Source organism: Protobothrops mucrosquamatus, unplaced genomic scaffold (assembly GCF_001527695.2).
Source record: "Protobothrops mucrosquamatus isolate PMUCROS unplaced genomic scaffold, P.Mucros_1.0 scaffold633, whole genome shotgun sequence".
Lineage (NCBI taxonomy): Eukaryota > Metazoa > Chordata > Lepidosauria > Squamata > Viperidae > Protobothrops > Protobothrops mucrosquamatus.
The window spans coordinates 245,463-261,138 of NW_015386925.1; the positions used below are offsets into that span (position 1 = coordinate 245,463).

Genomic DNA, 15,676 nt, shown 5'->3' on the forward strand with positions numbered 1-15,676 from the left:
TTCATCTTTCCCACCCTCACAAATAATGTAAAAAGATTCCACTCTAACCATAGGCATTTTGATCATCCAGCTTTGCTTCTCAAGGCAAAAAGTTCCACTAATATTCATCCATGTAACCATTTTTAACTTTGCAGGAGTAAATAGGTGCTTTAAAGTGGGTTAGATTTTAAATAATGCTCATTTGCCTAACTAACTTAGTTCTATTCTGCTTCTTATAGCAATAGCAATAACATTTAGACTTATATACCACTCCATAGTGCTTTACAGCATTCTCTGAGCTGTTTACAAATGTCAGCATATTGTCCCCAACCATCTGGGTCCTTATTTTACCAACCTCAGAAGGATGGAAGGTTGAGTCAACCTGGAACTGGTCAGGATTGAACTCCTGGTTGTGGGAGTTCTAACCACTGCGCTATCACGGCTCTTACACCACCATGGCTTATGTCCAAGGATTCTGTAAATCTGAGTATGAAAATGGCACCTCAGTTAGTAATACTGAGTCAGTTGCAAAGGCTACAATCTTGAAACTGTTATCTAAAATGAATTAAACTGTTTATTGATCCACAGATGCCCATTGGATGTGTGTTCCAATGATACATTGCTAAGAGGCGAAATAACTAAACGTATGAATAATAATAGAAAAATACAAAGCAACTATTAAAATAACTTGAATAAGGATAAAAAACTTCTAAATGAAACCTTATATTGCGCTCTTCATGAAAAATATTTGTGGCTCATCTAATTGAAGTGTTTCAGTAGAAGAGAATATATGTAGCTCACGGTTGATGAAACTCTGAGTTTCATTGTTTGCTTGCACACGTCTGATTGGATGTTAAGTAAACCAAAAGACTCAGTAGCTCAAGAAAAAAAAAAAAAACAGGAGTCATCTGCAACATACAGCCTAAGGACTGTTAACAGCCACTATGTAAAACAGACTGTCAGTAGACTAGCAGATTGTATTCATGAACATTAACTAGCAGTCAGAAAACAGGATGAAAGCTCCTTTGTCTCATAACACATTAAAATTTATACTACAATACATTTGTTATTTTTTAAGCTGCCATAAAATGCTTTCTTGCTTCCCCTCCCCTTCAGCTATCTAAAGCTTCCAGATCACATTTTTAAAAAATTGATATTTATTAAATTGATGAATCATCTTCTGCTTACTCAGCACCCGGAAAGATGCGCAAGGAAAACCTTTCATAAAACAAAGGAACACAGAAGCAAACCTCACACAATAACATTTCATTAAAGAAGGTAGTATACAACATAAACATCTATTGCTTTATGACAGTCTCAGGCAGCTACAACTTGGGTGCATATGCTAAATGCCAACCAGAAAGTTAAAATGCAAGTTGGGACATACTGTATAATCTAACCTACTATTTCACAACCTTAGCAACTTTAAGTGGGACTTCAATTCTCAGAATTCTCCAGCCAGCCATGAAACCCACCTACTTAAAATTGCTAAGGTTAAGAAGCACTGGCCTACACCTTGGATTTTCACCAAATACCCAGGGCTTTTTTTCTCATAGAACGCCCAGAACGGAGTTCCGGCACCTTTTTTGGATGGAACCCTGTAGGGTAGGCAAGGCGGGTTGTATGATGTGTGTGAGTTCCGGCACCTTTTTTTTTTATATATAGAAAAAAAGCACTGCAAATACCTATAAATAAGCAGGAGGGATTTTCCTCATTATGTATAATGTCACACCCCTTTCAATGACATGCCTCAGACTGTGTCTATGGAGATTCTCAGTCATCCAGATCATAGTTATTCCAAAGGTGAAACTTCTTCAAAGAAAAACAAGAAAGTCCAGTTGCCTCTTGAAAAAGCACCTTTGGGACTGTATCCTATCAAATAATCAACGCCTTTGCTCTGGCTTTTGCCTAGTTTCAGGAATTGAGAAAAGAACAGAATTATAGAGTTGGAAGAGACCTTGGAGGTCTTCTAGTCCAACCCTTTGCTCAAGCAGGAAACAATTTTTAAGCACATTTATAAGCGAGCATGCTTCTGGGAATTGTGTCTTCTTCTTCCAGTTTGCAAGGTACGGGTGCAATAATGATGATGATGATGATGATGATGATGATGATGATGATGATGATAAAGTTGGAAGGGACCTTGGAGGTCATCTAGTCCAACCTCCTGCTCAGGCAGGAAACCCTATACCATTTCGGACAAATGGCTGTCCAGTTTCTTCTTAAAAACTTCCAGTGTTGGCGCATTCACCGCTTCTGGAGGCAGGTTGTTCCACTGGTTAATTGTTCTAACTCAGGAAGTTAGATAGCTGTCAGGAAGTTAGTTATTTGATAGGATACAGTCCCAAAGGTGCTTTTTTCTCCTTAGTTCTAGGTTGCTTCTCTCTTTGGTTAGCTTCCACCCATTGCTCCTTGTCCTGCCTTCAGGTGCTTTGGAGAATAGCTTGACTCCCTCTTCTTTGTGGCAGCCCCTGAGATATTGGAAGACTGCTATCATGTCCCCCCTTGTCCTTCTCTTCGTTAAACTAGACATACCCAATTCCAGCAGCCGTTCCTTATAGGCTTTAGCCTCCAGTCCCCTAATCATCTTTGTTGCTCTTCTCTGTACTCTTTCTAGAGTCTCAGCATCTTTTTTACATCGTGGTGACCAAAACTGGCTGCAGTATTCCTACAGATGACCCGGGACGTATTTCCTCACGTTGCATTTCTTTATTTAAAAAGCTCCGCACACCTCGCCGCCGTGTGTGAGCCACGTGCCCACTTTTTCCTGGTGAGAGGAGCGCGGAAGGATGGGCGCAAGTGAAGGAGGCGAAGGGAGCGGCCTCCCTCTGCGCCAGTGCAGCGGGACCAGGGCCTCTTGGCTGCCATGGCGACTGGTTTGTGACTGCTTCGGCCTTACAAGTAGTAGGCCGGCCTCCACCTTAAGGCTCTCAATTCCCGGCTACGGTAGTTGGCAGCGTTCGTGACTTGATCCGTCCCTCGCCGCTGAAGGGATCGTGGCTATGGCCTCACGCAGCGCCGGGACACTCCTCACTCAAAACAACGCGGTCTATGTGCCGCCGGGGCTCATGCCTGGGTGGGTGGCCGGCAAATGTCTTTAGTGAGGTGGGGACGGCGGGGGGTTTGAGGCGTCGGTCAGCGAGGGTTTAAAGGCGGGTGGAGGCTGAGACGCTGGGAACAAAAGATGAGGAACGATTTGTGACCGAACTGTCCTGTCAGCAAAAGACGGTGACATTCTATCTATATACTTTTTCAGAAGACCTACGTCAGGGGTAGGCAACCTTGGCTCTTTTATGACTCGTGGACTTCAACTCCCAGAATTCCTGAATAATGTTAAATTAGATTGTATTTCCTTGTTCACAGGCTTAGTGAGGGCTATAAATTGGGCAGAATAGCATCCTTACATCTTTTTAAATATGGAACTTATGTAGTAGTTGTTGAAAAACTCATTCAGAAGCAGTGAATGCTCCCAGAAGCAGTGAATGCTCCAACACTGGAAGTTTTTAAGAAGACACTGGACAGCCATTTGTCCGAAATGGTATAGGGTTTCCTGCCTGAGCAGGGGATTGGACTAGATGACCTCCAAGGCCCCTTTCAACTTTACTATTATTATTATACTGAGTACTGAGAGGGGTGGGAAGAAGAAAGTTAGAAAAACTGGAATTTTAAAATCTGTTTTGCATAATTTCTGATTAGGAATATTTTACTTAAGCAATTAGAACTTGATTTTTCAGGAGTGATTCAAGTAAAATATACAGGTTCCCATAGAAAGGTCTACATAGAGGAAAACTTACATGAGGCATAGAAATAATATGTGGCATTAGTCTAAGCAAACCAAGAAACCATCAACTGCTTTAATTCTGCCTTTGCAAAAATAGATGTAATAATTGTTTGTTTTTATGAAGATTATAGTGAATAAATTAATGCGTGTATGATTTGATTTCCCCTTTTTCTCTAGGTACCGTGGCCATGTCCCTAATGTAGCCTTTTCCTTTGGTGACACCTATGGAAATACCACCATGAAATATTTTCAAGACTTCCGAAGTGCTGCAATGGAAACCAGCTATAGTCCCTATAGCAAAGGAGGCCAATTCCCAACCCTTTTCTCCCGTGACCCATCTCTCGTGATTGGGGAAAGGGCAAGGGGCTGGGATCGATGGCTACATACTCCTAATTACTCTCGTTTCAATTTGGATATGAACCGCTCAGAAGAACTGGGAGAGTTCTACAAGGTAAAGCTGTTTTGACATACCGTCTCCCTCATGGTCAATTACACATAATTTGAAATTGTGAATTCAAAATGTCATGTAGATGATCTACATTAAACTAATTAGGGATAGTTCATTATTGTCTAAGAGTAAACACTTGGTTTAAGAGGGGGAAAGGAATGTTTGTTAAAATGACATGGGATGTGTAATTCATGAATATGACATTTATGCATTTTATGTGTACATAAAATGATAAATGGGATCTTACCCACTTGCATGCATAGAAACACTGTTCAGATAATTTGCCAGTTACATTCAAAATCTGAAAAACCAAAGTTAGCTAAATGAAGGATTTGCTAAATCAGTTTAGACAATCATTGGAACCAGGTACTAACTTTATTCTGGGTAGTATAATTTATTTTTATTTGACGTAGGTATCCTCATATATGTCTAGAGGCTAGTATATTATGCATATATGAATGCTTTCCATTTTTTAAAACAAAACCCAAATAGTCTGGTGATACTTATATTAATCCTAGATGTAACTTGAATGCTCTTTGTGTTTTAATAGTCTTTTACATTTCAGTTTATGCCTGTTCTTCAGCATTTTAAGATTTATGGAAAAGGATCTACTAGGATACAAATAACTTTTAAGTTGCCTCCTAGGTCTGTTAGAATAAAGATTGGCTTCTTTATATTTTGAAAGTAGAAAATCCAATTGTATATAATAAAAAAATGGAATTGACCACTGTTTACTTTGTCCAGTCCCCTCCTCCCCCCCTTGACAAGCAGATCTTTTTAAGAGGACAGGTTTCAGTGACAGAACATCAACAAATGATATATTCTGCAGTTGGGAGACATAAAGGCAGGGACAAATTGTACCACATGTTCATGTGGATTGTGTTAATTAGTCCTGGGACAATTAGGTAAAGGAAAAACAAGATTTAATAGGTGCAGAAGACAGGGTGGGTTGGGATAATAGAAAATATAGAAAAAGACAACATAATAATTCAGATGGGTAGACAAGAGTGATTGGTTTATTGCCTGATTTCTTACAGCAGGCTTTTGTATTAGTTCAGAAGTTACCAAATGTTCTCCCTTCAGAGAAGCCTTCTGCACTTTCTAGGCTGCTAGGAACTGCTGCATTCTGCCATGAGAATTCCTGTGCTGTTTAAGCTATATTTATGGAGCAAGAACCTGGCTTTTTGCATTCTCTTCTCCTTCATCCATCACAAGAAAGCTTGTGCTTCTTGAGAAAACTCAACAGAACCTTAGTCAACTTGCCAGCAATCAGTATTCTTAACAGTCTTCATCTGGGTCATCCCACTAGCTGAACTAATTGATGGCATGGCATTTTTTTTTTCAGATTGCTACTGAGAAGCTCATAAGGGCATTTCCATTCTAACTTTATGATCTTTTTATTATAAGGCCATGCCCTGTGATTCTAGTTCCCAGTCTTGTTGTTATTTTTTTTAATATACCTTATTAAGTTTCTACAAACAATAAAATATAAAAAACCCAAAGAAATAAAAAATATTAAAAAGGGAAAAAATGAGATACCAATCTTGAGCACAGTTGCGAGTGCAAAGCTGTGTGGGAAAAGTAGAGGGTTTACACATAAATAGCCTTGCCTGATTGTAGGTGTTGATAATTTCATTTTGAATACAGAAAGGTGTGCTAAAGTAGATTTATTTTATTTATTATTTATAATCAAATTATATAGCCGTCCATCTCACAGAAAGTGAGCAGCATACACAGATCCTGCTACGTTGAATTTAGTTTAATTTTTATTCCTTCTTAAGCCTAGAAATAAGGGAAATTTCTTCTTACTCAATAGCCAGTGTATCCACAGCAGTTAAACAATCTATAAATAATTAAGAGTGGGATGTCAAAATTAGTGGACTGAAAAGAAGCACTATTTGTTCAGATCTTTTTCTTTTGTTTCTTGGTGATTCTATAATGACATTAAAACTTAAAAAATATTTTAAAGCCCTTTCTATTTACACATTCTTTCTCTCTCTCTTTCACACACACACTCACACACAAAGAGAGAGTAGGGGGAGTGGGAGAGAAAAAACAGGTTGCTTCAGGTAAAATTGCAGGATTATTGTGATTGTCATTATCTATTCTACTTAATAGTTTGTCAGCTTTAGGAGCAAACTATTTTTGTTTGCACAACAAACAAGTGTTATTAGGTTACAGTGGCAATGGGTAATTTATAGTTTAGCATATTATGGGCAGTTTGCAGTTTATTTTTATTATTTATTTGTTTGTTTATTTCATTTGTGTGCTGCCCATCTCATTTAGATGTTAGCATGTTGCATGAATGAGAGCATTGTGTTAAACCATAATCTGATTTGTTTGGTATGTGGGAACATGACAATTGTTTTTTGTTAACCCAGATTTAGAATTTAGTATGCTGTTTGAACCCATCATTGTATGAAAATGGCAACAATGAATCTTTGGATTTTATTAATAAAAAAAACCTCTGGGATTTTGAGTGGAAAAATAACAGAATGGGGAGAGGAAGTCCTTTCTCCTGCAAGCTTTTCTTTCTGTTTTTTTTTTTACAAATCATTGCTTCCAAACTTGCTGCATTCCCTTGTGGGAACATTCACAAGGGTGGCAAGTGGGAGGGGGCAAATGGTGAAGTAGCATTGCACCAACCTGATGCAACCCTTTTTCTGTATATGCACACAGTTTATGGCAGATTGCTGCTTTCATCATGTTGGCAAAATGGTGGATCCTGTGAATGCTTTTGTTTATCCATATGAAAAAATATATTTGTAGAAAATAGAAGTGACCGAAAAGGTCATTTATTTTCAGTTATTTTTTTAAGGTTAATAGAATTTTACATATATTTTTGTTCATTAATGCTAAGCTAGGATTATTAACAATGATTTTTCTGAACATATGCTGCACACTTAGTGCAAAACCATACAGAAGTGTAGAGAGGTAATTAGTACATTAAATTAAAATCAAATTTAAAAGTGCATAAAGACATGCATATTGATGGAAAATTGGCATAAAATAATGTTACAAGAAAAAATGTGCTAATGGAAAGGAGTACATTGAGAAAAGTGCACAAAGAAGAAGAACAGTTTGTATAGAAATGGACAACTCTGGCAAATGCACATAGATTTTTGCGTGGATTTGGAGGCACTGAATGCATGCAGACACTGCAAATAGAAATCAGTGCAAATACATCTGGAAAAATGAGAAACTGAATTGAGTACAATTAGCAGAATCACCAATTTCTATTAAGTTTTAGCCTCGCGACAATCATGTAAAGAGGATAATTCAGTTCCTTGCTAAAGTGATAGGCATCATGGTTGAACAGAGTTCTAAGTGCTAGATTCCCTTGTGTAGATTCAGCACACCAACCCTTACATAACAGTAATGTGGATGATTTGGAAATCAAGTAAACACATAAAGTAAATATTCTCAAAAGAACTAAGGTCTATGTACTGATGCTCCTGACCCAATTTATTTTTAATTTGTAGCTTACTCAGATGCATCGTGAACATTACAGAGATAAGACAGGGACATTGCACGTGGTACCATACTTTGTGCTGCCTATGAAGGAAAGAGACAAGTATCCTCATCCTCTTGATCTGTGAGTCTAGTGGGCAAAAACAATGGTGTGGAGGGGAAGAAATCAGGTATTATATTGAGATTGTTTATGGAGGTGTTATAGAAACTCATCAATTTCCTTATTGTAGAAGATTTATGAAGAGATTGGACAACCACGGCATGGTATGGAGTCTCCTACTTGAGCAGGGGGTTGGACTAGAAGACCTCCAAGGTCTCTTCCGACTCTGCTATTCTGTTATAGGCTCTCAGTACTCAACTTATGACCACAGTTGGAACCAACATTTCTTTTGCTAAGCAAGATGATTGTTAAGTGAGTCATGACCAATTTAATGACCTTTTTTTGCCACATTTGTTAAGTGAATCACTGTAATTGTTAAGTTGATTCACACAGTTGTTAAGCAAATCTGGCTCCCCCCATTGACGTCACTGGTTGGAAGTTGGCTAGGAAGGTTGCAAATGGTGATCTTATGACTCCTGCATGCTGCAGCCATCAAAAATGCATGTCTGTTGCCAAGTAACCAGATTTTGATCACATTACTGTGGGAATGCTGCGATAGTTGTAAGTGTGAGAACTGATTGTAAATCATTTTTTTTCAGTGCCATTGTAACTTCAAATAATTGCTTCTAAGCCAAGGACTATCTGTAACAAGTCTGAGTCTAAAATAATCTGAGGTGACTTGGATCATGTCAGTAAATCCCTTCTAAGACCCTCATGGTCATCTAAAATCCATCTAAAATTTTGAGATTCATTAACAAAAGCAACTATTTCTTTGCGTTTAGGCAGTGTGTTTATGCACAAGGTAGACAGCACTTTATATTTTTCCTGCTATTTTTGTTCTGCCATTCATCATGGAAAGAAACACATCAAAGAGTCAGTAGTGTATCTAAAGACGTTAATTATAATTCCAACAGAATCATTTTGGGTGTTTTTTAGTCTTTGTTCAAATGAAAAATACATTTCTTTTTTGTTTATATCATTCTTCTTAGTTCTTTAAAAAGATAGTCTCAAATGTGTTAATTCAACCCTGGAAGTTTCTTTTTTCCAAGAAAAGATTCTCTTATCTCCTGTCCTGCTCTTCAGACTATTCATTAAAGTCAGATAATATTGTACAGCTTAATTGCAGTCTAAATCTTTGTAAAGGAGAAAAAACTTGTTATTGGCAATGATGGACAAAATTATTGTGACAGAAAACACTGCAGTCCTATGTTCTCTTATATAGAATTGTACAGTGAGATTCTCACAGAAAGCAGATTTAGTTGAAATGTTAAAATATTGCTAGTCCATGTGTATATTATGCCATACACTAAATAATAATAACAGAAAGCAGAAAGTACAATAGAGCTATATTTAGCATAAGAAGGTGCCTTATTTAGTTATTGGTTCATCTCATTTCTCATAGTTAGCTATTGTGATTGGCAATATGTTTTCCAAAACCTCAAGGAGACAAATATATTTTCCAGATTTGTTACTTAAGTTCTGATTGAATCTGGGACCTTCACTGTATAAAGCACATAAAGCAATATTGAACTATGATTTCTGCCCTTAGTATTATGCATCACTTGTTAATTTTCTGCTTTTTATCATTTTGGTTCATTGATCTGTATTCTGTATTCCTAATCATTGAAGTACAGTAACATGACATTCCCATTTCACCATAGTAATAAACCAGAGAACAGATGTTAGAGGGGCAAGGAAATCCAGCATTTTACCAGATTATTAAAAAGATATTAGTGGAAATCTACCCATCTGATTTGGAAAACATTGGCCTCTTTTGCTTGAAAGAGAGCTATTCCAAGTCAATACACCATTTTATCCTTAGTTATTCCTATTATCATAAGTAGATCAATCATATTGTGGGAGGGGATTGAAGAGAGAAATTATAACAGTTTGAGGATGAAAAAAATTACAGGGAAGAACAGAAGAATTCAGAAACCTGCCCATCTGCTATTTCTCCCTTGCAAATGTTACTCATATCAGTGTAAGAAAAAAAAAACCTAGGTGGCTTATTTCCTCATAATCTGTTGATTTGCCCTGAAATCTCAAGGAAGAGTTAGAGGGAGGGGAGGGAATTGGGTCTCCTATTTATTTACAGTATATTGTAGCATCTAATAAAAATAAAATATAAACTTCAACCATTCGTTTAATGACTATTCAAAGTTTACAACGGCACTGAAAAAAATAACGACTGAACCTCACACTTATGACTGTCGCAGTATCCCCATGTCACATGAACAAAATTTGGGCGCATGGCACTGGACATGTATTTACAACTGTTGCAGCATCCCAGGGTCATGTGATCACCATTTGCAAGCTTCCCAGCTAACTTCTGACAAGTAAAATCAATGGAAGAAGACAGATTTGCTTAATGACTATGTGATTCACTTAACAACACCAGGGATTTGCTTAACAACCATGGCAAAAAGGATCATAAAACTGGGCACAACTCAACACTTCCTTAGTAATGGAAATTCTGGTCCCAATTGTGATTCTAAGTCAAGGACCATCTGTATTTGCTTTGATCCCATATATATTGGGAAGATATTTTCTTGAATGAATGCCCCACTATGGTCGCTTAAAGACATTTTCTTGGATCTATTTCTTTTCTAGTATTTGCAAAATACCCACCCACCCGCTCCCTTAAAAACAAGTTTCTCTTAAAATATGCAATAATTGTTGTTGGAAAATGCAATTATATATTGAACCATGTACACATATGCATATGTATTGCTTGTAAATTCTGTATTTTATTTTAATTGGATGATTTAAATTTACTATGAATGTATCTTCTGATTTGTTCTGTTTACCTCTCTGCAATCTGTTTTGGGTGTTTGTTAGGGCTACAAGAACTAAGCTCAGATGAACTAAGATTTCTGGCCTATGATATGCAAAACACATTATTGGTATGTTTTATGGCATGAGTCCAGGGTACCTGAGGAATTGCCTTACATTAATGGGACTAACCCGCCCCACTCGTTTCAGGGGAAAGGGTCCTGTTGGCCAAAGAATTTTGGCCTGCATGATCCAGGAGAAGAGCCTTTTCTGCTGTGGCCCCTGCTCTGTGGGATATTCTCTCATCAGAGGTGAGATCCATCCCCAAACTTTTGGCCTTCTGGAAGAGCCTAACTGCTTGGCTCTGCTGCTTGGCTTGGGGCCCTGATAGGGACCTGTTGGGGGTAGCCAACAACGTAGAGAAGAATCTCACCCCCAGGCTGCCCATCGTCTTGGTTCTTAACTTTTAATCTTTAAATACCAATTTTGCTTTTAGCACTTTTAAAGTTTTTATTATATTGTAACCTTCCCAGAGTTGCTGTATGAGTAAGATGGGCCGCATAGAAATTTAATAAATAAAAATGAATAAATAAATGCAGGAGATGGGCATTTTTAAAATCTGATAAATAAATAAACATTTTGAATTTGAAACTTGTTTTCTGACCATATCATAGTGTTCAAATGATGTTTCAACTATTTTGGGTCAATGATGTTATAATTATAGGTAGTTCTCAAATAGTAACTACCTCATTTAGTGACCATCCGCAGTGATAACCGTGATGAAAAAGTAATTTATGATGAATCCTCTCATTTAAAACCTTTGCAGGTCAGTAAAGCAAAGGAAAGCTGAAGTATGATTATAAGCATAGTCATGATTTCACTTAGCGACCATTCTGCTTAGCAACCAAGGTACTGGTGCCAACAGTGGTTGCTAAACCATTATCTGTACTCTGGAAGTGTTCCCAGCTCAGACCAAACCTTTCTCAACTCAGAACAAAAGGGATTTTAAGTTTGAATGTTTTTGCATGCCTCTAGTTATGTATAAATAATAATAATAATAATAATAATAATAATAATAATAATAATAATAATAATATAATAATAATAATAATAATAATAATAATAATAATAATAATAATAATAATAATAATAATAATAATAATAATAATAATAATAATAATAATAATAATAATAATAATAATAAAGTTGGAAGGGACCTTGGAGGTCATCTAGTCCAACCCCCTGCTCAGGCAGGAACCATACACCATTTCGGACAGATGGCTGCCCAGTCTCTTCTTAAAAACTTCCAGTGTTGGAGCATTCACCACTTCTGGAGGCAGGTTGTTCCACTGATTAATTGTTCTAACTGAGTCCTTGGTTTATGTCCCATTTATTCAGCAACCACTCAAAATTACGGTAGCACTGAAAAAAATGGACACATGATTGGTTTCCAGAGTTCCCATTGCAGTACCCCTGTGGTCATGTGATTGCAATCAGGGCATAAGGGTGTCTGGCTTGCAATTACAATGTTGTAGAGAGGCCTGATCACCATTTGCAATCTTCGCTGCTAGCTTCCCACAAGTAAAGTCAATGGGGAAGCTGGTAGAGAAGGTCACAAGTCACTCTGGTAAGTTCTTTGGCCCACAGTATCTGTGCGCAGCCTTTGCTGGGCTTCCAAGCCTTCCCCAGCTGCCCTCAATTCATGCACGGTCTGCACTGACTCTCCTAGGGCAGGGCTTTTCAACCAGTGGTACGGGTACCACCTGTGGTACATTGGCACCTGGCAGGTGGTACGTGACCATCCCAGAAAAGTAGTGGGGGAGGGGAATGAGCTAAACCGGTGGCAGCACCGCACAAGCCTGAGTGAGAGATGGCTGGAGCTGCAGGGCTGTCAGGGCTCAGCGGAAGCACCAGGATCAGTGCTTCTTCGGGACTGTCAGGGCTCAGTGGAAGCATCAGGATCAGCACCAGGCTCCAGCTGGAGCTCAGCACTGATCCTGACGCTTCTGCTGAGCCCAGAAGAAGCGCCGATCAGCTGGAATGTTGCAGCATCTCCAGGGTCTTGTGATTTACATTTAGATGCTTGGCAACTGATTCATATTTATGACGGTCACAGTGTCCCAGGTCATGTGAAGTGACCAAAACCTGCTGCAACCACCCAGCAGATGGGAGAATAAAAACCAAACACCCCCCACCCCACCCCTGCTGCCAATCCTCAACAGAAATGCTGACAACAATGAAAACCTCGGACAGGAGGAAGAGCGTGGCCAGGTGGGCAGGCAGGTGTCTTGCTCGGCTGTGGCTCGGGGGGCACTTTTTTCAGTGCCATTGTAACTTCGAGCAGTCACTAAGTGAACTGTTGTAAGTCAAGGACTACCTGTACTTCATCAGTTTTTTCCTTTTTTTTTTTTTTGGTCATTAGGTTTTTGACACCTTGCTAGGTGACTGGTGGTACTCGGATACAGCCATATCCTAAAAGTGGTACAATGGGTGAAAAGGTTGAAAAGCCCTGTCCTAGGGCCTTCCCCAGCCTCTCCCACCTCCTATGGTATCCTATACTCTTTGCCTGAGAACTGCTTCTCACTTAATGACATGCACATTTTGGGATTAAAATGTAACCTAGATTGTAGTCATGTGACATTATGCTTTATTATCACATTTGCTTGGTGACTAGCAAATTCCCGGTCCCAATTGTCATTGTAACCCAGGGACTACCTATAAAGAAGTTCTATGCTTTTATAATTGAACATACAGTACCTTTCTCTGTGTAACTGATTTTGATCCAAGTCTAAAAATATAAATATTCCTTGAATTAATGTCCATGGTTTCCCAGTCAGTATGGTATTAGGCCATATTGTGTTGCTTTAATTAAGGTCCTTAATCACAACTGAATTCTTAAAAATTATGTAAGTAAAGTTGTATGTAACCTGAAAACTGATTCATGTTATTTAAAAGAATTACAAAAATGTTTGTAAAATATCTTTGATCTCTTTCTATTGCTTGTTTCTTCAAATTTCCTTGAATAAAATGTATCAAGCTTTATCTGTTACATTTCAATTTCCAATATATAATTTCCTAGGAGAATTACCCAGGAATGTGGAATGCACAGTAATTATATATCACCTATGCAGTGTCCCATCTCCTACATAATTGGTGAAACTTTCTAACTTCAGTGTTCATCATCAATGTTCCTTCCAGATAGTACTTACATTCGAAGATTGGGTGAACATATGTTAAATGGATAGTATATTAACCTTTGCTTTCCAATTATATATAGTACAATATTATTTTATTTGACTTGCTTGATTTCACACCATTTATGCAATGTATTTTAAATGTAAACATTTGCTGTGAACTCAAGTCTGCGACTTTGTCATTCTCTTTAATTGTCTTTGGGATTGTATAAGCTACACAGAGTTTAAGGGAACGGTGGCTATAACAAATGCAATTAATTGAATTAATCAAGTTAATATCTGTTCCCACAGTACACTTAATTGGTCAAAGAGGGGGCTAATGTATTGCAGAAACATGAAATGAATCAGTTGACCAGTTTCATATATCTAGTCTTCCAAAAAAAGTAGTGGAAGGAAAAAAGGATTTATATTACAGAATTGTCAAAGCCTGATAGCATAAAATATGTCTCCCAAACACTGATTAGCTGCATGCCTACTGATGCCTGGCTGGCCAAGAAGGGGTAATTGTAATCAGAAACCCTTGCTAGGATTGTATTTGTGCAAGGGTTCTAGGTATACTTGACAGATCTTGGAGAAAGTTTAAATCATTATTAAGGTTTGGTTAAGCATGTTGTAGGTCACTTCTTATGTTCCAATTCCTTCATTTGTCTGTCAGGCATCTGGTTGTCTGTATTATAAAGTGCCTGATTTGCACTTGCTACATTATTAATTTTTTTTATATGTTAGGTGAAAAAAGGAATACTTGGTTGAGAGATTAATTATTTATACAGACTACAGATGGCAGCTAAGAGAGAAAGAAAATATAAACTCTTTAATAGCAATAGCACCCAGGCTTATACTGTATACCACTTCATAGTGCTTTACAGCACTCTCTAAGCAGTTTACAGAGTCAGCATATTGCCCCCAATAATTTGGGTCCTCATTTTACTGATCTTGGAAGGATGGAAGGCTGAGTCAAATCTTGAACTGGTCAGGATCGAACCTTTGGCAGTGGGCAGAGTCAACCTGCAATTCTGCATTCAAACCACTGCGCCACCAGGGCTCCTTTAATGCATTATAGTGATCATCCAGAATTTTGAAGTTCGGATCTCATAGCCCTAAGGCCTAAGCTGGGTATCTGCAGTTTTATAATGGTGAGAGCATCTTGAACTGATATAAGTTAGTATATATAAATAGGAAATTCAGCAAACTTAATATTTCTGAGTTTTAATCTTAATGTTTTACCATACTGCTATAAAAACCAGAAACCTGCTGAAAAAATATTAGTGAATCTTCTCTAGATTTTCACTGCTGCAAACTGACATCGTGTGTGTATAGGAAAAGTTCATCCACTTCAGCAGACTGATTTCTGCTTTTAGTACACCTCCCTAGTTTGTGTCTTTCTAAATAATGAATCCAGCATTGCCTGTTGGTCTGTCATTCCAAAGCAATCTGTTTTGTTATTCCTCTCCAAGGCACACAAGCATTAATCACGATTGATCAATCCCCTGGAGCACTTTTCTAGGGCATGTTGCTCTGCCACAGATTGTACTTACTTTTATGGCTTTGTGTGTTGGCAGGAAATACGATGTATTTTTGTCCTCCATGCTTTACAGAGGGTAGCATTTCTGTTCCTGCTGTAACTAATTCTTGGTGCTGTCGCGGGACTGTAGTTCTATTGCTTTGGGATGACAGGATGGTGAAACAAGATTGCAGACCAGATGTTGGAAACCTTCAGAAGCCCTACACAATAGATGAGGATAATTCAGTTACTGAATTAAAGTAACTGGGTGGGTAGAAAAATAGAATTAAATTGCTTACCTTAAAAAAAATTGGATTGTTCAGTGCAATCTTTGAGTAGTAGACAGAAAATTCATTATTTCACTCAGTTTTTAATTCATGTTATTTGCTATTACAGAGTGTAATATCTTGGATAATTTAAAGAGGCAATAAAA

General features: G+C 37.9%; 1 protein-coding gene across 1 annotated transcript in view; it reads left to right on the forward strand.

The window, feature by feature from the left end:
• Positions 1-2,978: 2,978 nt before the first annotated feature.
• Positions 2,979-15,676, forward strand: part of CUNH2orf70 (chromosome unknown C2orf70 homolog) — an 18,006-nt gene continuing 5,308 nt past the window's right edge. Inside the window, exons 1-3 of the mRNA XM_015817741.1 lie at positions 2,979-3,052; positions 3,935-4,208; positions 7,688-7,800. Of these exons, the coding sequence (XP_015673227.1) occupies positions 2,979-3,052; positions 3,935-4,208; positions 7,688-7,800 (461 nt within the window). The remainder of the gene's footprint in view (positions 3,053-3,934; positions 4,209-7,687; positions 7,801-15,676) is intronic.